General features: G+C 35.0%; 1 protein-coding gene across 7 annotated transcripts in view; it reads right to left on the bottom strand.

Annotated features, from left to right (window-relative positions):
* Positions 1–24,253, bottom strand: part of CCDC171 (coiled-coil domain containing 171) — a 157,867-nt gene that overhangs the window by 46,596 nt on the left and 87,018 nt on the right. For all 7 annotated transcript variants that reach the window (XR_011147782.1, XR_011147783.1, XR_011147785.1 and 4 more), the window contains 2 exons: positions 11,656–11,801; positions 8,897–8,951 (listed from right to left, as the gene is read on the bottom strand). Coding sequence is in view for 1 of the 7 variants with exons in the window: in XM_069002102.1 (XP_068858203.1) it covers positions 8,897–8,951; positions 11,656–11,801 (201 nt within the window). In the remaining 6 variants the exon portion in view is untranslated. The remainder of the gene's footprint in view (positions 1–8,896; positions 8,952–11,655; positions 11,802–24,253) is intronic.

The raw sequence follows: 24,253 nt of genomic DNA, 5'->3' as shown, positions 1-24,253 counted from the left end.
TACTATCTGAAAACAGGCAAAATCACAAATGGATCCACACAACTCTACTACAATACTCACAGCATTTTAAAATAAAGAAGAGTGACTTATGACAGTGTTTAACTTTTTAATTAATTAAGAGAGCAACAAAGAAGACAACACTATAGCCACTCAATTTAAAATCAATAAAGTACTCATTAATTCAGATCAAAGCTGAAACTGAATAATAAACTGAAGTTACATTATTGACCGAAACAAGCTGTAGAATTTGATGGGCTAATTCTACATGTCCAAAAATGAACTGTAAAATTTTCTGCTGCTCAAGATTAACAATAGTTTTGTCTACAGTCCACTGTGGTGCTCACTTTGGTTTTTCTATGCACAGTTTGATGTGGTATGTCCAGTTATGCCAATAGAGACATGGTACTGAATGTTAGCAAGTTGTAAATGGTAGAAGAATGTGTTCAGCCCTTCCTGATGTCTTTTCCCAGTTGCTATCTGACTGGTCCAACAAACCTGAGATTTTAGTTTCTATTTTGTTCCTAAATCAATGCTTTCTTATGGTGAAAAGAAAATAAAAATTATTTATGGATATAAACTTCACAATGTAAGCTATATATCAGAACATTTTATAAGTTCAAAGTTCATCAACTCTGCATTTAAAACTTATTTTTGGGCTTATTTTACTTTCATTTCCTACTACTTTTTTATTAGCATATCATCTGCAATTTAAAGAGCAGAACAAGATCTACAATGATTTGGTGACAAGCGAATGGAAAACAGTGATTTAACCTGTTTGTCTTTGAGATGACCATATTGCTGATTTAACAGAAGCTGCAAATACAGAAATCATTCTAAAAGAGTACAAGCAAAATGGTTTCTACCACGCTGCTGTGTGTTCTGCATGTGACATGCAATAGGCAAAAATGAGTTTACAACTTTTTGAAAGAAGAAAGCAGTTTGAATGCAAACCACATCTTAGTCTTAACCACAGTCTTGCAAGTATGTGGCTGATTTAGCTGCACAGTGTCTGTACCTCCAGGGCAACCCGCAGGGTGGGGCCATATTACACAAGTTAAGAATATGCACATCTGCCGGACACGGTCCTTTGCCATGGGAAGCAACTTAACAGAAGTAAGTTACATAGTAACTGATTTCAATGGGCAAGTCTTTGTTATAGTGTTATACAAATGATCATAGAACTAAGAACACTAATAAAAAATTATATACATCGTTGGATAGAATTAAACCTTCATGAACACTTCCTAATTTTTTCTATGTTTAGTATGAATTGTTGATGTTCTTTTACTCTATATTAAAAATACAAATGAATATACAGGAAGTTGCACCAACAATAACACTATCTTGATAACAGTAGTTCTTCAAGTAAGTTGCTGATACAGATTATTTTCCTCATGATACATTCATATACTGTGGACTCTGTAGAAAACTGTGATCAACCTAAGTGTTATGCATTTAAGGGAATACAGACCCCAAATTTTTTGCTGCGGAATTTGCCACAAGTAATATCCAAAGAAGTACATCCCACAGCACCCTGTCAGATCAAAGTGTCAATCTGTTAATATTGGTTGGTCTTAACACCAGAGTCTGAGTCTGCTCTGAAAGTAAGGAAATTACTACAAGAAGTGTATATTCATCTTATTGAATGAGGGCCTATATAATTTCAGATACAATATTTTCCAACAGGATGTTTCAGTGATCAAGGATCACTCCAGAAGTAAAGAAACTGCATGTGACAAGACTGCATATCTTAAACTGAAGGCACTTTAAATCAAACATCTAAAATCTGGAAAACTATAGCCACAATTAGAGAGAGAATGAGGTGAGGAATGATATTTGGAACCAAATTAGTCATTTGAACTGCAAAAACACCCCATCAAACCTTTTTTTTCCCCCAAGAAGGATAAAAATCAAACTACACCAAATCAGAATGTATTTTGCTTAGACAAGCGTGTCTTATAGGAGGGAAAGGGAAAAGAGATACATGGTACAGTTGAAAGGATACTTATTATATGGCCATCACAGTTAGGTTTGAGTAGTCATTAAAAGCCATCCCATCATTGCACACTCATTCATCAAAAGAAGAAATACATCCTCAAATCCAAGGGTCTGACTTCAGTTGATAGTGGAGGTTTAAATAGCATTTTGACATACCTTACTGTAGGTAGCCATACATTATCGCAATTAGTTATACAGAATATTTACCTCAGTAGAATGACTACTGAAAATTTCGGTATTAGCGTACAGATTCAGTGACTATCCTTTCTGATTACCGCCATACAAATCTGTATTTAATTACAAAACAAGCCATTTCACAGGTGGTTTCTAAGAGAACATTAATTACTGCATAACAGTATTTGTGTAAGGAGACATAAAACTGATGTTTTGGGTGTGCTTGGCTTTTTTTTTTTTTGGCTTTTTTTTTCCCTTCAAGACTAGTCAAGATTATGGAAATTAATTTTCAGAGCTGAGTACCATCCCAGAATTACCTCTAAGATTAATTCACGCTTTCTCATATTACTACATACACAGACTACATGGTCTGTTGAATAAGATATTAATCTGATCCTGAGTTGGTTTTTTGCAAATGTTGACCATGGCACCTAAGCTTCTCTGTAGCTGCAAGATGGGTACTATAATACATCCCCTATGAAAAGATTTCAGTGACCTTGGGCTGAAAACAAACCTATGTCCGGAGAAAATAACAGTTAATGTATCCAATAATTCCACAATTCTCTGAACAAGGATTTCTCCTTACAGAAGGCAAACTATGCACAAGTATTCAGCCGTAAAAAAAAAAAAAAAAAACTACCTAAAAGAAAACTCACCTCAACCAACAGATACAAAACAAACCACCCCCCCAAAAAAACAAAAAACCACCCTAAAACCAACAAAGAAAACCAACAGACAAAAACAAATGCATCCTGAAATTAGTTATTTTGATATGTCGAAACTGAAAACAGTTAAACACATGGATATGACATTCGGCAATGTCTTATCTTTACTTTGTGAAGGTTTTTAAATCCCTCTTGAGCTGGAGTACCATTTTTAGCTTGGCTAGGTCAGAATGACACTGAACAATATGAGTGATGACACACTAGACAGCTATATGGACAGAGTTGTCATCAGCAAGCCAGCTGTGCTAACACCTGTATGTCCTGCACAACTGATCTTTAGGAACACGGATCAAGAAAGTCAGATTACTAGGAGGGGAAACAAAAGTCATTCATCACACACTGAAATTAAGAAGCACTCATTTGAGATGCAGGAGGAGAAAAAGTAATGTTTTTACTGCATTTTTTTCTTACCACAGAGAAATAATAACTGGTTTCCTAATATAAATTTCTTACAGGAGTTATTTAGAATTTTAACAAACTAATTGGGTTTTCTTTGTGATTTTTTTGCATGTACACATACTCACTGTTTCAACAGGCTTGTGATAGGGCCACTTGAGAACAACCCAGGATCACAGTGATGCACAGACTTTGAGCACACACACAGGCAGGCTTCACCCTTAATATTAATGTGTCTAACACACAGAAAAACGATATTGGGAGTTTCATTAGGCTAAGCAAAAAAATTGAGATCTCTAAAACAAGGGTTATTAAATCATTATTGAGATAACTAAATAATATGATGGACTGTAGATCCCAGTTAACTGAGAGAAACATGGCTAAAAAGTGTACGTAAACGTGTTAGGTCATATCTACTGGAGTCTGACTGAGGCAGCTAACTTAAGACTCATAACTGTTCTCTTCTTCCAGGACCTGATCAATTTGTGGTCTCCTTGCTGCAACTAACAATTATTGCCACTTATGCTGAGTGTTTTTACTGATGTAGTCACTTGTATACAGACTTAAACCTATTGTAAATTAATTCCTTGCAGGTCATAAAACTGTCATCATAAGGAAATGCATTTGATTGTTATGGACCACATCAGAAATAACAATCTACTGCTAAAACCTTACTAATTCTCACGTATTCAGTGACCTCACCCCATCTCCAACTGCTTTGTGCTGTATTATAAAAACCCAAACCATTAAATTAGATAAAGAAAGATAATTCTGTCTTTATATTTTTTACAAACATATAATTGGATGGGTGATACAGTGTTCATATTTTTTTTCAACTGATAGAACCATGGGACCCAGATCTCATAGTTTAGGGACATTTCAGAGGAGACAACAGGGGTGGCAGTGAGGCAGTGAAACACAACAGTGGAAGGATTTCAAGGCATGACTGCTGACAGGTCTGCATGGAAGTTGTTCTGCTAGCTAGCATATGAACCTTTCAATCAGCAGAAGTGAAATGCACTACAGAAGTGGACAAAGAGTAATTTTTCTGACCAAGTGCCAGAAGGAAAAGAGCACACTGGATAGCTGCTTTGATCCCTGACCTGTCCCAAAGTGTCAGAATGAGTAGGTTGCTAACTGGTATTGAGAAAAACAGTGTGTACATTTTATTTTATTAACCTGCTTAAACAGCCGAATCCTAAGAGCCAGGACAGGCTGAAAACTATGATAGACTAAGCTTATCAAGATTTTAATAGTTAGGAGTACAAGGAGAAACAAACAATTTTCTGTCACTGTGAAGGCTGGCTTGCTGGAATGACTTTTGCATGGTGGCATGTAGCAGAGGCTAAACATAGAGAACAGGGATTTAGGCAGGCTGAAAAGGAGGCAGCTATAGTAGTGTACCAAGTGCAGCCTCTGTGAGGACAGATGAGTACAGGACAAAGTTGGTTCCAGATACCTCTGGTTCCACACTCACCACAGGTCACAGCTAAGCCCCACTGCCCTGCTGGTAGCACCTCTGTGAAAATGAATTTAAGAACGGAAAAAACCCACCACACAGGGAGAGAAGGAAGGAAGAAAAAGACTGAACATCAACGTCAAAGAAGTGTGGAAGAAATGCTTGAGGCACTGGATTAGGTATTTCCCTGTAGCCCAGAGAGAGGACTATGCTGGAGCACATGTCCACATTATATTCCATGAAGGATCCCATGCCAGAGCAGGTGGATAGTTCCTGAAGGAATTGAAGGCCATGGAAAGTCCACACCGAAGCAGATATTCTTGAAGGATGGCAGCCCACATGGAGAGCCCACAGTGATGCAGGGAAACAGCATGAGGAGGTAGGAGCAGCAGAGAGGAGTTGCTGTGGACTGACTGCAAGCCTCTGTGCCTCACAGCACGAGCAGAGGAGTCACAAGTGAAGCTGAGATTAAAAGGCAGGATAATGTTTCTAACTCTCCAAATCTACTTCAAAAAATAAATTAAAATAATTTCCTTAAGTCAACTATTTTACCTGTGATAATAACTACTATGCAATGTCTCTATCTAGATCTCAACACATGAATTTTCTCATCCTGTTTTGTCCCCCTGTCCTGCTGAGGGGAATAAGAGAGTATCTGGGTGGGCATCGGGCTGCTGACCAAGGCTAACCCACTACAAGCACTCCAACTGAGGAGCAATACAAGGGAAAGGCTGAAGATTTTAGCAGAGATAGTGTAAAATGATTTCTTCCTCTGATGGGACTACAGGACTACAGAATCACAGAATATTCTGAGTTGGAAGGGACCCACAAAGATCATCAAGTCCACTCTTAAATGAATGGCCCATAAAGGGCCCACAACCTTGGCATTATTACCATAACTAATAGATAATTAACTACACAAGTTAAAGAATCTAGTTATAGAAAATGAATAGATCTAATGTCTCTTACAGTGTCTATACAAGCAGAATATTAAGAAGTAGAGAAGAAATTAATAATGGAATACGGTTTATCAGCAAGTATAACAAGGGTCTATTTATAACAAAAATAAGCTCAACTTTTTGAGGGGAAAGTGTTTCAAGAAATAATTTATTTTTCATACGTAAAAAAAAGGACTGCCCATGGGTTTTAAAATAAGACATGTTCTTAAATGTTTTTTCTTTTTATAAGAAGACTTTTTAAGAAAACTCTTTATGTTTGAATGTCAAGTAGATGGAATTTCCTTTCAGAACTCTTTCAGAAAAAATTTATTTATTTCTGTTGCTGTCATTTTGCTATTACCTTTTTGTCATCTTCAGTATTTTGAGAATTAAACTGAAACAAACCATAATCCTCTTGAGGTCTCTGTTTGTCCTTGGTGATATTCTATTTTGTTTTTTTTAATTTGTTAAAATATCTGCTTTGCATTTAGGTATTTGTCCATAATATTTAGATGGTATAAGATGAAGAAAGTTCTCTTATTTTACCAGGAACTTTTGTGGAAATAATTCAGCTCCAGGAGTAGGATAAAGATTGCTAATGTGACAAGACCCAGGATAAGACAAAAAATAACCTTCAACAGAACATCTTGTAATTTATGAAGGACACAGAACTAGTTGCTAAAAATATTTTCACTCTTAGCATATCCAGTGCTCAAGCTCTTCAACAGTTATGCTTCATAAATATTCATGAAGATTAAAAAGGTAGTTCTGCAATGGTCTTGAAAGAATCATTCTGGGCACAAGCATGCCCAAGCACTTTTTGGCAAAGTCAAATGTATGATACTAGATGTTCCATCCAGTCACAGTGCGGGGCAGAAAGTGGTGTAAATGATCCCTGGTCTAGCGGTATATTAGAAGCATGCACAGAGATTGTCTCCTTCGGCTCTGATTTCTCTTACTTTGTTTGCTGAATGTCACACCCCGGTATACCCAGAGGCAGATGATCTAGTACCTACATTGCTGACTTCTGGAATTCTTGTAGGGATAGAGTACAGACAGGAATGAGGCCACTTTAACGGACCAGAGTATACTGTCTTATCCTGAGTCTAACTAAGATTACTAAGGATGTCTGTAAAATCCCTCTGAGATCTATAGGTAAAAATTTAGCATTATGCATTAATAATACAGATTTTGAAGTGATGCAGTGGAATTTTGTGGATATTTGCTTGTGAATACATCAACACAGAAATATCAAAACCTTCAATTCCAAACTCCCATAAGTATAACTGCAGCTAATAGTAGTACTAGTCCAACTTCAGATGATTCTGAACTTTAACCATTTTCTTCTCTTTTTTCTTTTCTTCTTTTCTTTTCTTTTCTTTTCTTTTCTTTTCTTTTCTTTTCTTTTCTTTTCTTTTCTTTTCTTTTCTTTTCTTTTCTTTTCTTTTCTTTTCTTTTCTTTTCTTTTCTTTTCTCTTTTCTTTTCTTTTCTTTTCTTTTCTTTTCTTTTCTTTTCTTTTCTATTTTTTATTTTTTATTTTTTATTTTTTATTTTTTGTAATTCCCAGAATTTCTAGTGGAGTAAGATAGGCTTATGGTTCCTTTACTAGTACTTAATCCACTTCTTCACATTCTGATTGTTCACTGAGTGAGAAACCCCTTAAAAATAACAGTGTAAACTTTATAGTTTACACATAAACCATGTTCACTAATGCTACATAATTAGTTACCATTATGATGTAGGGTTTATATTTCAGATACTTCCCAAACAAAATCATAATTTACCTTTGTTCTTCTAGGAGAAATGGTACATCAAATTATGAATGATTTACAATTAATTTTTTTTAGTTCCTGCTGAAAGGAGCATCCTGACGTTTCTAATTCTTATGTTTTCCTCATTCTTTAGGTTGACAAACCAGAAAGAATAAATTATTTTGCTACTTGCTAATGTGCTATGTGGGCCTAAGAACTATGTACACCAAGAATTAAGAAGCAATATGGTAACTAAAATTTTCAAAAAATAGATGGCTGTTTCTCAATCAATTCACTGCATCAGGTTAATCATTACTAAGCACGTGACCTTCTTGATAGCCTTTCCCCAAACACTTCAATCTTTGTGCATGTAATGGCATTGCTTTCAAAACCAAAATGTAACCTTGCAATCCAGAACAACAAATTCTGAATTCCAAGGACATTACATGTACCTCTTACTGCAAAAACACAACACTTTCTGCATGATATTAATTTTCAAGCTTAAAAGAAGCTAGTATGAAAAACGTGGGAGCAAAAAGAAAGACAGTCTCTACCAGCACAGTTTGCTGCAGCTAAAACACACAGTTTTAGGTTCTGTCACTTTCTTGAACATTAAAGGAAAGAAAGACTTGAAAAAAGTATCTGAAAATTAAATTCGTTTTGGTGAACACAAAAACCAAAATGAAGAATAGATTCCCATGTTGCTGTGAATTCAAGATGTGATAAGGGAAATTAACACTCCAAGGTAATAAAAACACTTACTTTGCTCTGTGTTGCTCTAGACTGAAAACAGTTAGACAACAATCAACAACTAGAGCTACAGTTAAAACCAGTTCTTTCACCTAAATAATTAATATATAAAGCTTTGTTGGAATTTCAAATGATGCTATACCAGAGCAAAATAGTGCAAGTCACAGAGACTACTTAAGATTATTCCTCAATTTAAAAAATGTCCTAAAAAAATATCATGAAAGCTTCTGACTGCAGGTTACAACTTACTATCTTTTCCTTATTTTTTTATCATGTATCAAAGACTAAAGTAGCATGCACAAAGCCATATGTTCTATGGCCACCACGTATGTAACATCACCAGATGACCTCTGACTTACACAGCAGATTTAACTCCACAGATACTGTCAGCTGTTTGGATGTTCAATAGTCTTCACTTGGTGACCACATATAGTGCTCTCAGTGATTAAGGGAAGGAAAGTGAATTGTGGATTTTGTAGTTAAGTTTTATATTAAAAATAAGAAGTTTGTGTACTATAAAATTTTATTTTATTTCACTAAAAATGAATAGTTTTTTAGGATAAAAGAAGTTGAAAGTGGAAACAAACTCTAAGGAAAGGAAGCCACTTTAGAATTTCTACTCCTCTCCTTCCCTGAGCAAAAGCAGTGGTAAAACTTTGATATGTTTAGAATTACAAATCAGAGGAATTACTTTAAATTCTTACCTTATGCAGAGTGTCTTCCACAGATTTCATATGACTAATGATCAATTCTTTATCTCTATTACAAGAGAAAAAAAGAGGTAGATCATAGAACTGAAACTCAACTGATTTAGAAATTAATTTTCTGCTACTTTTTAACTATCATGTCTTTTCAAATAATTGTTGGTAACTCTTAAGTATTATGTTTTTGTCTCTCCTTTTTATATCCCCAATGCAAACTTTAAGAAATAGTTTATGTACCACTATTTGGCATGTTTCTATATGAAATTTGCTTTTGTTGTGGACTACCAATTAAACTAGCTGTAATTATGGGCATATTAATGAACAACTATTGTGTTCTTGGAGAGTTTTAGATAATAAAGGGCATACTGAATAGAGTCTTCTAGCAGGAAGAGAGTGCATTCTCATACGTTTCCAAAAAAAGTCCAGCCAAGGATCCTATCCTTACAATAGGGAGGTTTGGAGAACGAAACAATTCTCTAATGCCCTTTTGTAGATTAGGGCTTCAATAAGAAAGACAGCTTTCATCAGCTATGCTGTCATGAAGAACCTTGGCCTCAACTCATGACTGACAGAAATAGAATTGAAGTTGCATAATACCATATGACTAAGGAAAAAGGACAGCATGACCAACAAAACAACATAGGAAGTCAAAAGGAATCCATGCCAGAAAAGCAGTGTAGTGGTTGAGTTCTCTTCTATTACCCTCTGTGAGATAAGGATCAGAAGAAATTACACCTAATAATACACCTTAATATTTCAGGACTGTCTTTTATTTTGCCAGTTATGTGTATATTTGGTTTGAGCTTTTACAATACCTAAACCAGAATTCACAGAATCAGTATAATTTAGGTTGGAAAAGACCTGTAAGATCACTGAGTCCCACCATTATCCCAGCACTGCCAAGCCCACCACCAAACTGTGTCCCCAAGGGCCTCATCTACACATCTTTTAAATACCTCCAGACTCCACAACTTCCCTGGGCAGCCTGTTCCAATGACTGACAATCCTCTCAGGGAAGAATTTTTTCCTAATATCCAATATAAATCTCTCTTGACACAACCAGAGGCCATTTCCTCTTGTCCTATCACTTTTTACTTGGGAGAACAGACCAAGCCCCATTTCACTACAACCTCCTTTCAGGTAGCTATAGAGAGCAATAAGGTCTTCTCTCAGCCTCTTTTTCTCCAGTCAAAATCATGGCATTCTTCCCCATGGAATCAATGCTGCTTTGTCATTTCTTGATTCATATTATCTTAACAGAAGATACAGGAAGGTGGCCGGAAGTGTAGAATTGGCTTTTACACTTCTAATAAGGCCACACAATTTTCTTTTTTCAGGATCCTGCCTTTCTTTGGACTAGATTGACAGGGTACTTGGTTGTTGGTTGGGGTTAAACCACAATACAGAGAAATTACCAAAAGCCTACTGAATTTTTGTCAGGTTCACTGTTTCAGACACTTTTATTAATATTGCTTCTGACTCAGGAGGAAAGTGGAAAGAACTGCTGGTCGCCACTAAAAGAAAATCAAGACAGCCATTCTCAGAACAAGCTAGACATCTTACTGTCTTTTAAAGCTCTACAAAAATTTAGGGAAGAAATTGAAAGACACCCATGCATTGCTTACAATCACCTAGGTCATGGAATAGATATTAAAATAAGATTTTCTGGATAAGACCAAAGTCTATTTACTTTGCTTACATGTTCCAAAGGAAAAAAAAAGACACTTGTTATGACACTATGTTGCACTTGTTATGAAGAGTTGGTAGAACAATGACTGGTTTGGGAATTTTCACAATAGAAAAACCTTTTCTAAATACAAGGATGGCCATAGGGGACGATCCTTACTGGAGTGCATAATATAGGTTGAGGCAGGGTGAAAAGGGGAAAACTTTTGAGAACAAATCCTTCTTCGGGTCATAATCTGCTTTGATACGTTTATACCAAATATATTGTCATTTTAATTAGCTCGTTAAATACATCACTGATAACTGTATTAATTACATTCTTTTGCTGGTGCATAAACCCCTTAAAGCTTCTAAACTATTGTTCTTCAGAGGTCAAATATACTCCAGGTATAATGAGAAATTTTAATTTTAAATTGAATTTTTTTTAAATCTTGGCCATGCACCAACAATATTCAAAGTGCGTACTACTGTAACAGAAATAGATAAAAAAGTCTGAAAGGATTTATAATTTATCTGACTATATAACTCTAAGAGGTTAGTAATAATCTCATTCAAGTAAATGGAACAGCTTTTGACTACCAATATTTTCAAAAATGTTCCCTGAACATTTCCTTCCACTCTTCAAGTTATAGTACAAAAAGGCACAAGGTTTACATCTAAATCCAAAACTTTCTGAAATCAGCAGAAATATCTATAGTATTCCACAGATAAGACTTGGTCCAAAATGGGTTTCAGCCCCTTTAGAACAAACAATCATTTTTTAAGTAAACAGAATGTGAAGGACCTACCAAAGAGATGTTGTCAAATCAGTAAGATAATTGGCAGACAAAATGCTGATGCTATTTCAGGACCAAGAATTTGTAGCACTATTATGGGATAACTACAGAAAATGTAACATGTAGTATCTTGAACTAACAGTTTTCTTTTTCGAAGACTATCACTGAATTTCAAAGAGAGGCAGATGTACTTTTGTTTTCTAGCATTACATTAGCGAAGGCTAAAACCCTGTGCATGAAAGTAAGAATTGATCTTTTGTCTGTTTTAAGTGATCTCCCCAAGGTCCCAGTGCTCACTTCGCTGCCGTGCAGAGGGCACTCTCTGCATCACGGATGCTCTCGCTCAGTCGACGCTTGTCCTGCTCCAGCTGGGTAAGAAGTCTATTTTGCTGACGCAGAAATCGATCTCTTCTTCTCAGCTCCATCGTTGCCTCGGAGAGACTCTGCAAGCAGACAGAAAGCAGAGTTACTTGTCAGCCCAAATAATTAACTTCAGTTTATGCCATAGGCTATTAAACAAGGTGGAAAACAGACTGACTGTGAAGTACATTTGGACCATTGCATACTAAGGATTTATGAATTCTCTAGCAAAAACATTACTGTCTCAGAACCTCCCAGTTTTTAGTATACTGACTGTGTACAACTATATTTATGAAATAAAATGATTTTTGGATCAAGCAGGGACATATACTATGCTACAAGTGCTATATTTACAAATACCAGATCTAAAAATGAAGGAAATAATCAAGAGTATAGCTTTAAAGAACAACAGATTATTGTCAAAACTTAATTTAAAATAAACATTAAAGAAAGGAATTCACAAAGAAAGGGAATAAACAAAGAAGCATTTATTTAAATATTCTGCACTGTTCAGAAATTTCAGTAAAATAAATAATTTCATATTCTCTGCTAGTGCATCAAGTACACTTTTGCTGCACTTCCTGCTAAGAATAGATCACTATTTTATCATGCTTTCACTATTTTAAGATTAGTTTTCCAATATGCAAAATAGTATGTGTATTTTTACACATTTCTCTCTGGCTTAGAATTAACACAACATACTTTAATCAATTCAGATTAATCCAATAGATGAAAAATAGCACACAGGACTAATTAATACAGAACCTGGCTGGTTGCTTCTCCTTTCTGCTGGGATAAATCAATACATTTATAGACTGGAGTATTAATAATTTGATTGCATGATTTGTTAAATTTTACATTTTAGTTACAGCTGTTAATTGCCTTTTTAGAAAGAAATTATAATAGGTGGTTATAAACATTCTTTCACAAATAGCGTATTTCCTGATATATTCTAAAACAATACAGAAGAGAAGGCTGCATAGTTGCAAGACTGAGCTCTTGCACACCTTTTTTTCAAAAATTTATGGGTATGTTTTCTGCTTAAATTCTAAGAATGCTCTGCATAATTTGTACTCATGAGTACTTGTCCTGGTCTGTGGAACATGGAGGTGTATTATGCTGTGGATGAGTATGAAGAACAGTATATACAAAATGCTGGTAAAAATTTGGAGGGCACTGAAAACTCAACTAATCTGAAGAAGTTTCAGACCTATCTAACAGTCAGAGGCACTTCACAAAGCATTACAATAGAGATAATTTCTCTAAAATAGCAATGTATATCATAGGACTGCATAGTCCTATGACATACATAGTCCTGTAATCTGTGGACTGGCATAAGTTTTCTTCTAACATTCCTAAAGAGAAAAGGCAACCAGTTACTTCAATGGTAGTGTATTTTGAAGGTACAGCACCACTACTTGAACTCTTGTTCAGGAATTTACAAAAGCTAGGTTGAAATTAATCACAACTATAAGAAAAAAAATTTGAAGTTTATTTAAGAAACTCTAAACCCAGAAATGTTACTATTATTCTTGCTCAAATGACTGCAGGTTGAATAACTCTATTCTGACTCTTACGTCATTATTTTCAATAAACGATATATTTCCCCTAAGAAAAGATAAACACACAGATATCATTCATCTACTGCACAAGGATATTCAAAACCAGAGGTCCTGCTTTCAAAAATTCTACCCTAAAGCCACTGGCAACTATCAAATCCCTGTCTGAACAGATGAATTTGTGAATTACCAGATTTTCAGAAATGTTATTTCCAAGAACCCAAATGTGGAATAGCATGGATAAAGGGATCCATCTCTAATTCAAAAACAAAGAGCATTATCTTCTGCCAATTATTGTGTTTACTGTTTGCTTTCAACATAGAGGAAAGAGTTCTGAAAACCAAGTCAAGTCACCCCCCACCCATATTCCCACCTTTGACAAATAGAATGTATTTGAACACAGAACAAGGTCTCTGTTATCAGTGTTTGGTCCAACCCAGTTTCCCACCTGATTGAAAAACCTAGTTTTAAGTCGTTTGTGCTACTATTTTGATGCAAGACATTTTTGATGTAGATGCTCCTGAACCCATTTTAGCTCCAAGATCCTAGCAGTCTAAAAGAGTAGAGAAAGACAGGATAATAGGAACACTGTGCATATTTATTTCATTTTTCTTATAGCTATCCTTCTGCAGGGGTTGAAGAGTTGTCTGCTCCTACATAAAGCTTTCATTACTGACCAAAGTGAAAAGACCCACTAGTCAAAATCTGAGAGCTGCTAACTAATCTAGGTTACTAATTGCAAGCACATGCCTATTAATGAGGCAATAGCAGGGCCTAACTTTTTTAAGGGCATGGCCAGCAATCCACACTAGTTGGTGATGAAGCAATATAGAAATGGTTAAATCAAGTATCTCACTAAAGAGCTGCTCTATTATATTCAAAAAGAACCCCATTATTTACAGAAATCTCCAAAGGATTCAGACTTTATCTAGTAGTAATATTGCAATATCTAAGCAAAATGGAAACTGATTTTAGCACTCCAAAAGCAGTTTTGGCAATTACTTGAAGCTTCTTGCTACTGTGGGTTAAAGTCAAGCCTTGGAAATGTTCAAATACAATGTGGTGTATTATAAAATAATGGCTGGTAAGCCTCTTTTTTTGCTTCTTCAGATTGATCTAATTAAAACCCTTGATAAACTTTATGGACTCTAATATTTCCAGCTGAGTGACTGAAACCAAGAGGGTGTGCCTCAAGGCAGCGAGGCAACAATGATAAGCAGCAGGTTAGCCACTAATTTCTCAGCTAGGGTAGATTGTGAAAGTGTGATGTTCTGATATCCAAGAAAGTGTTCAGGAGAGAATAGGATAAATCAAGTTTAATAACTCTGCTCCTAATTGTTCCCTCAATGCTCCACTCTAATTACTTGGAGAACTCTCCTGACTGTCACCTGATATTAAGTTGTTGGAGGCTGAGTGTGGAGCAGGGAGATAATCAATAAACATTTAGTGGGCAGAAGAATGAAGATCCCGTTAAGCAGTGGGAACCTGCAGCACCCAAAGCCCTTCTGCTCATGAGAAAACCTATGGGAGAGCCATAGTGATTGCAAAGCAATAATCCAAAGCACTGGTTTTAGGCTTTGAGGCCTTTAGGCAACAGTACATTTGAGAAAAAAGGTTAACACGGTCACCCTAATTACAGCCCATTTTCACATTCTTCATATATAAGCAAAGACAAGCCAATTAGGTAGAAAGGAAGATAAGGGAAGTTTTATTTGTATACTAATTAAACCCCTGATGAAATTAAAGGAAAAACATACAGCTCTGTAATTGTGTCTGAGAAAGGTCACTTCAGGTTCAGTTATCAGAAAAGCACAGCCTTGAGATATTTCACTTAATCCACAATATAGCCCTTATTTTGCCCCCCAGGTCTTAGTATTTACAAAAATAAGAAAATTTCAAAACCTGATAATGCATTTATCTTGAAATGTTTTCTGTGGACAATTACAACTGTTAGAAAGTTGAGGCTAACTATGATAAGAAGAATGAAGGTTTTAAAAACCTAGTATGTTTGCACATAGTTCTGTGAAGATGCTGAGCTTTCACTTTCAAGTACAAGTGATTCTGAACCAACTTAGAAGCTAAACTCCGATTTATTAACATTCTGTAAAATGCCAGTTATCTGTCTTTCTCAGGTTTTCAGGCATTTGGGTGCTAATTCAGACATCACTGTGCTCCTTCCTCTCCAGTCTGCCAAAATCTCATAGATCAGTTGAGTTTTCATCAGAATCGTTGGAAGGAGTTTCCATTAGAGACATTTAGATTTACACTTTTTTTCTCACACAAATTAAGCATGAAAAAACATTTGTTAGAGAGAACAGCAAGCAATTGATAGCACTGAAGAAAAATCTCATTGGTTTGTTCCTGTTGGTTTGCTCCTTCCATAAGCTTCCTTTAACAAGTTTAGGTTTTGCAGTGGAATCTTTTTATTCAAAACCCATTACAAAAAGAAATCAAAGTTTAATATTGTCATTCTTTATGCATAAAAAGGCACTCTATTCAAAAGATAACAGATGGACAATCACTCTAGATGAACAATGACAGCCATACAGTTTAAATTCATGCAAAGCATGTGTGACACATTTATACTGAGACTGTATTTTCCAAGATCAACTAAAGCTACATCAAACTGCTTAGTAAATTAGATTTAAATTACACAGACACAACATAGCAGTACAAAATATGCAAATGCTCTGTAGTATATGTATTATGAACTAATTTGTGAAATTTAAGATTTTCAGATGAAGTTTTATACGTATATTCTCTATTTAGATGCAAAATATTACTTTTAAAAAATACATTCTGAAAGCTGTCCTACACACATAACTAATAAAATTTCATAATGAAAAAAGTATAGAAAGTTTAGCCAGCAGCCATTCCTTCACCACTTGAAACATATTTCCCATTATCCTTGTTGGCAAACATAATGGTCTCTGAGTGCCCTTCAGAAGTCTACAAGTAACCTAGAGAAGTCTGCAGTTTCAAATGGTTCAAATGCAAAAGGTACAGCAAGTTAGATTAATATTTAATGTTTACCATATTTTTAGTGTGCACCACTGCAATGCAAACCAAATACATCAGTTCAAACTATACAGCTGAAATTCCACAGGATGTTTTTGGAAAGGAATCTTTATTTATCAAGAAGAAATAAAAATAAACTTCTTTTATCAAAAGAGGGGATTAAAAATCTTAGGGAAAAAAGTTCTGTGACCAAAAAAAAAAAAAAATCATAACTGAGACTTCTCATCAATACTTAAAAAAACTCAAACATACCTAAAAAGTACATTGGAACCTATGTCAAGAAATAAGATGGATTTACACTTCCCAACTAGAAACTATCAAGATACTAGATTTGGATTCACTGTGTTTTTACAGTGTCTGAAGTAGTGTCTTAAAACAGTTTGAAAGGAACTCCATGTAGCTGATCTGTTCTTGCAAAGCAGAACTGTGGCTCACCACCCATGACATCCCTTCAAAAACAAATGCTTTCCTATGTCCTTCAAATTTCACTAGGAAAAGAAATATGACTGGTCAAAAGGACACTTGAATGAGCTGTATCTGCACTGCAGAAGAAAACAGTTACTTTTTCAACCTCTGCTACTGGACCTTCATCCTGACAGCAGCAATCTTTACATATGCTGGCACCGAGAGAAAGAACATACCATTTGACTCTTCTCTGACGTACTGTGATATAGCATGGAAGCAGTTAAAAATAGTCTACAGATCTCAGTGTAGCTAACAAGCTGCAAAATGTTCTTCATGTCTTTGTAAGTGCCTTGTGTAATGAGGTCACATAGCACGAGTGGGTCTACTAAGCAAAAGAAATACCAACCAGCACAATCATTTTAATAAATAACCAACAAAATATTTGTGAATAAAGACATACTTGCAGACATACTTTCACATTTCTAACACAATGTCAAATACAATTGATTGTGATCATTTTATATGGAAAACCCTCATAATATTGGAGTACAAACTATGGTTTATCCAAATCAGTATCAAAATGTTCTCAAGCAAATATTTAAAGACAATTATGAGTTAAATTACAGTACATGTAGCTCTAAAAACAATTGTGATATACAGCTACTGTACAAGATCTAGAACATAAGTATTAAGAAACATTTAAATGAAATTTTATTTGAGAGTCATTCAATAGATGGGATAGGGAAAATGCACACATTTTCATTTTGCAAGAAATTTTTCTTACAAAAGTTTCTTGAAATTTGAGGGACTCATGTCATGAAAGCAAATTACATTCATTACCTATGTATGTGTAGACAACAGTTCATTTATTGACAGAAACATAGCCCTTAGACATCCAAGCAAGTTTAGGTACCTCAAACAGCTCACCTGCAGTGATTCAGGCTGGATTACAGTGCCTCAAAGGCTTACAGCTACGTTTAACATCTCTTTGCTATAGTACAAACATTTCTCAACATAAAATCTATTCTGATCAACAAGAAAGGAATCTATTTTTCAACTGCATTAGCTCAAGATGTTTAGCAAAGTATGACTAAAAATGCTTTGTGGAGTCATTGAGTTGTGTATGCTTTAAAGTTTTTGTGAATTAAAAGAGCTTAGTAATTTAAACACATTAGCTTTTTCTGAATAATTCCACATAATAAAATATCTTCCAGAGCACACATTATATGCTCATTCAGCTTCAAAGTAAAACTAAACAAAGCTTTTAAACTGAAGTAATTACAAAATATAAACTACCCACACATAGCCTAGATCCCCATGGACTGTTGAGGGAGACCCTTTTGAATAAGATGATGTACCGGGCCTTTCAGACATACACTAATCCAAACAGAGAATAATTGAGACCTACTTTTAAACTGTTTTTGGAAAATGATGAAGTACATGATAAAATTTATGCACATTATACTTTAGAAATTTTAATCATCTAAGGTAAGTGAATTATGTTAGTATTACTGGAAAACTGCAGAGAAGGATTATACCACTTAACAGAACAAATACAATTTTAGGAAAACTCAGCCTTTATCACTATGAGTTTTAATAATAATCCTTGGAGTTAAGTGAGAATAAATTTTTGAATCACATGCATGGTCACATGAGTACATGATCATTCGCTCCTTATTCCATTTCTGACATGCTACCTCAGGACTAATGCTTCTTTTTTCTCCTTAGAAATGTAAATTTCTCTCCCACCACAACACTTAGCCCTTTGCAGCCACAGACTAGAAAAGACCCAGCCCTCCATAAGTAGCAGATTTTCTGTGCTTTGGCAGCGTCATGCCTTTAAATCAGATACTTAAGTACTACAGAAAAAGGATATTCTTAGGTTTTTTCACTGTTACATTTTTTACCCTGGTAGACCCTCAGCCTTATAGTTGGTACAGTTCCAAGGTTTCAAAACGATGGTTTGCACCTGGTTTACATTGCAAAAGATGACTTTTCATAACTGTCATGTACCTGTAAGTGAGTCACTAACATTACAAGCAAACTCTGATGCTGCTCTGTAGCTCTGCCCTGTGCAATTCTGTTGTTTCATTTTGCTACACATTATCTAATTGTGCACATTAGCACACACTATGCAAGACAAAAACCCGATCAGCACTTAGACTTCACTTTAAAAGTGCTACTCTATCACATGTACATACATAAAAATATTTAGTTGTATATCTATGAGGACACAACATATTGCACCAATTTCTTGCATTTCATTATAGCCTCTCTCATCTGTCACAGCCTCAAACCATCTGTCTCTGATCATGTCCTACTGGTCTTAATGATCTTGTATTACCAGTGACATTTCTAAGCTCTGGAAGAGACTATTTTAAGTTCTCAAGAAATACCCTTCCATTAGATTTGTATCAGAAATTCATTTAGAATATTTCTAAATGGTTACACTCAGTTAAAACAATTCAGGAAGAAGAAAAAGTAACAGCAATAAAATATTAACAATGACAACAAAATGTTTCTTACAAAGTAAATAACCACAATTTAATTCCCATTGTTTATTTAAAAAGGAATACAATCTGAAGTTAGGGACCATCTGGACATAGACAAAAAGTCATCAGAGTCAGGTTAAATGACACAGCATTCTGCTTCAGAACTAAATTTGAGAAACAAATATTATGGTACCCTGTCTCTGTCTTCTCTTCAGACATTGGTTCAAAAAATGGGAATAGTAGGAGTCGTCAGAACAGTTTCAAGAAGATTTCTAAACAGAACTTAAGGTTCAGTTCTGAGTACAAAAATATACTGTCAATGACGTCAATATACTGTTGGTCCCAGCTACGTTTTTTTACTGCTGCAGGTTATTCTGCAGCCCTTTCTTGGAAGAGCCTGCTGCATAATTCTACCAGACACAAGTGCATTAATGTGAGCCATCACATTGAGGAGTTAGGGGCAATGCCAAGAGTGTCAATTAGTGCCACACAAAGGTTTGATCTTGCTTCATAAAGAGTTTTTGATTTTCTTTAATTAATTAATTAATTAGACAAAACTCTTTTTTTTAGCATGGCACTAACATTAATGTGGGCTTCATAAGATTTATCACTTTATATGGTCTACATTCAAATACTGCATTTCCCTTCAGAAGAGTTCTGACCAAACCATACAAGCAAGGTATGTGTGTTTTCACAGAGCCCCAAGTATCATTTAGTGCATGAATGTTTTATTTGAGTATCAGGCCAGCCACATCCTGCATGAAGTACCTGCAGGGAGAAAACATGTATACTTGATTCTCTTTATCCCTTTTACTTTTTAAACCTCAATAAAATAAGAAAGAATCGATAAATATCAAATTTTATATTAAAAGGTCTATTCTTCTATACAGGTCACCCCTATCCTTCCCTTCATTAAAAACTGGAGAGTAGTCACCTTAGCAGAAAAGAACAGATACAATAAAACAAAATTTAACTTACATAAAAGGCAACTTTCAAATTATTATTTTGAAAAAGCAGCAAAGATATATTACATCCCAAAATTCAGTAAGGAGATCAAAGTGCTATAAAGACATATTGATTGGATGTCTCACTTCCTTCTGGATATGCTTTGAGTCATACCAAGTGGCAAAAAAGAATACAAAGCTTAAACAAGGAATAAGTTTCCCTGAGCATGGCAAATACAGATCCTGAACCAGGCAAGTTAAACAGTGACAGTGATAAATTACTGCAACTGTAAAATTGAATTATTATTTATATTTTTCTCTTCTGGTATATTTCCTAACTATAAGACAAAATGGCACCATGACAGTACAAAACTTGGAAAGTTACCTATTTCACTCACCTACAGAAATGACAGCAATAAATATGCCTATCGCTAAGTGATACCACACAATTATTTTAGTAAATTATGATTAACTTTTTTTAAGAACACTTATTTCTTCACTCTCACACCTGAGAAATTTTCCTGTATAACAATGAAGTAGTATTTACAAATGAAATCTTGGGAGTGCTACTTAGAATTGAGAATCTTTAATTCATAATTCTAAAATCACTTAATTTCTGATTGTAAAGTCCACAGACAAAACACTAACAAACAAAACCCCCAAAATAAACACAATTAAGGTGGTTTTACTTTAACTACAAAGTTATGTTTCCAAAAATGTTGGAAACATTTTTAAGTCTTTTTAACAGAGAAGTAAGAAACTGTAGCAATAAGAACCTCACTGGATTTTTCACAAATACATATTGTAAAAGACAACATAAAAAATTAGGCAGCATAAAAAATGATTTCTGTTTGAATTTGTTGCCCTGCTATAATCTTGAAGAGCATCCATATTCTTCATGATTAAAAGAGGACAGCATAGGTACAGATTTTGGAAGCTGAAATTGGTACAAATTTTGAAAAACCTTCCCCTTGAAAATCACTGAATACCTAATAGAGTGTCAAATTAAATTAAAAGATCAAATTATATGAAGGATAGGGACGGCTGGTGTCATAGTATGCAGCCAGGGGAACACAGGCGCAAAGCAATGCATCTCTTGTTTTAGTCTTATGCCAATGAGATACATACTGAATTATATTCCAACAGTTTAACTGTGTTTCAATAGCTGTTAGAAATATTTTACTTATGGTTTCAGAAGAAGTTATAAAGATATTTGCAGAATTAATTTCACAAAAAGAGAAAGGGAGAACATGGGGAAACATGACTAAGGTGAAAAATGATGAGGCCCTGGAGATAGCCTAGATAAACAGCAGCAAAAAGCAAATCTATCTATAAAGGACTTCTATATCAAGAAGATATAGAATGTGTATAGCAAAAAGTCCTACACACTGATATCTTCGCTACCAGGAAAAATAGGGTTTAGAACACCTTCTTTAAAAAATCACATGCTGTTTTAAAGATCTATTGATCCCCTCTGCACATCTCAAGGTAACACAGTTACTTTGTAGTTGATCCAATAATATAAAAAAGATCTCCCAGGCACTGGATTTACCAAGAAGCCTTTCAGTGTTTTTGAGTGAAAACTGAAAGACAGGTGAAGGTCTTGAAATAACAGGGATAAATGGTATGTAAGTACATATGCTTAATAACCACACACTGTAATTACACAATAATCCCATTTTTCTTCCAAATTACTTGTCAATAAATCTTTCTCAGTGCACTATAAATTCTAAGGTCATGGACAGAGGTATTTATTAGTATAATTACAATGCAGAAATAAAACCATTAAGCTTTTAGATCCTCATATTGTTCCATCTATTCTCTCCTTCCCCCAAGGGAGGCAAATATTTCCTACAAATGGACTACCCAGAAAATATCGGAAGCTACTTGTAAAAGACTAAAAATGTGTGAGTTCATGCAATTACTTTGTTTAATTTATCTTTTCTCTCTATCTAAACTTTGACAGAATGTCAGATTTATCTTTTTTTTAGTACTATAGTGCAGCGATCAGACTCAGGACAAAAAGTATTCTCTGAAATAGGCAATGTTACTACACTATTAATACTAAAGCACTCTGGATTTCACTGTGAGCCAGTCAGTCATATATTGGACCAAAAAACCGAAGGTCTCAGCCATCTGTTGAGAAGTAACTTGCAGTCCAGATTTGTGGACTCTTGTTTCCACAATTTCATTATTCCCATGCAGCAGTCTACCTGTCTTGGTTACTTGCCTTCTTCCACAAACCACCAGAAGGGCAACTAAGTGCATGACTCATAAAGTGACTGTTGAAATGAGACTACTGAATCAGACTAGCATGAACAAACTTACTCCATAATTTTTTGGAGAAGGGTAAACCTATTCTTACCTGGAACTTAACTCCTAGCTGTAATTAGCTTTCAAAGATTAGCTAAAGTGATGTTACGTAAACATGACTTTTTCCAGTGTTCTATCTCAGAGTCTGTTACATGCAAATTGTTTTAGTGGTGAGACCATTTTCCTCAGAGTTATCTTAAGCTCTTCAGCAAGTTAAAAATAAAACATGAAAATTTCTTACTTAGGGATGCTTTTTCTTATTTATTAGATAAATAATGTTTACATCTGATTAGGTTGAACATAAAGGTAATAAACTGCCAATTACTTTTGTAATAAACTGTCAATTACTTTCATTCTCCTTCCAATGTAAAGTAACAGCAATTTGGATATCATTTTATTGTTTTCTTACTATATAAAGATAGTACATAATATACCTGAATAATATTCTTAATACCAACCAATAAAATATTGTGTAGTGGCATAATTTAAAAAAAAAAAGTTCACCTGGTATGAATACATGTTCAAATTCCAATGTAAAGCCCTAACATTGCTCAAAACTTAACTATTACTGACATTCAACTTGTAAAACTGGACAAAAGAAGAAATACAGAGAAATGAAACAGTAACACAACAGTAATGCTGATATCCTTTCAAAATAACAGCTTCGAATTAAATTATGTTTGTGTGACTTATACTATAATATTTTGCATTGTTGCATTGACCTTCATGTTAATGCAAACATATAATGAGTTCATAACCACAAATTTTAACTTTATTCTTTCTCCCATTCTGGTCATTACTTACATATTTTCCAGAAAACTTGACTCAGAAAAGATAAGGCAGACCTTCAACAACTGGGTTGATAGTTGCTTGGCTGCAGCATCATTGATGACTATGGCACAAAAACAAATCTAAAAGCCGTGTACTGACTTAATTCCCTCTAGACTAATGCTAATACTGATGAATGTTCTAGGCACAGAACAAAGGAAATACACAGACATGACCTGTCTAGAAATAAGTTTTCACCCAGAGGGTGGTTGGGCACTGGAACAGGCTCCCCAGGGCAGTGGTCACAGCACCAGCCAGACAGAGTCCAAGAAGCATTTAGACAATGCTCTCAGGCACATGGTGTGACTTGGGAATGGTCCCATGCAGGGCCAGGAGCTGGACTTTGATGATCATTGTAGGTCTCTTCCAACTCAGGATATTCTGTGATCTATGAATGTAACTCCCTGGACAAACCACAGAAGCGTGAAATTTAAAGTGAAGTTTAAGTTTAGAGATCTGAAATACAGATTCAGTAATAACAGAATGCAGCCTTTATCTCAATTGTATTCTCTTTCCTTTTGCAAAAAAAAGCTCTCAGCTCCAGCCCACAGTTGTGTGCTATGTGTCTTCCTATTATGCAAAGACAGCAGCTGCTAGGAGGAAGACTATCCCATAAACCTAAATTTCACATACAATGCATTGCAACCTACAAAAAAAAAGCAAAAGGATCAGCTCTATGACAAGTTTCTAGTTAACCTAAATCTTTGAAGACTAAGAAGTTAGCAGTAGTGGAAATTATGTAACAGAGCCAAATGAACAGGCCTACTTATTTTACAAATAATGTTAACACAAATTGAAATACCTGACAAATCTCTTTAACCTGTAATTTATTGTACTAAGAAAACACATTACCTCTTTCGACTAAGAATAGAGCATATGACAATACTAATCCATTCTTACCTACTTTATAAGTTATTTAGGTGTTCAGAACATAGTGTGGAAACTAAAAAAAAAACCAACAACCCCCTATATTTAA

The sequence above is a fragment of the Aphelocoma coerulescens genome (genome assembly GCF_041296385.1).
Source record: "Aphelocoma coerulescens isolate FSJ_1873_10779 chromosome Z unlocalized genomic scaffold, UR_Acoe_1.0 ChrZ, whole genome shotgun sequence".
Lineage (NCBI taxonomy): Eukaryota > Metazoa > Chordata > Aves > Passeriformes > Corvidae > Aphelocoma > Aphelocoma coerulescens.
This window is presented reverse-complemented; position numbering and strand designations above follow the sequence as displayed.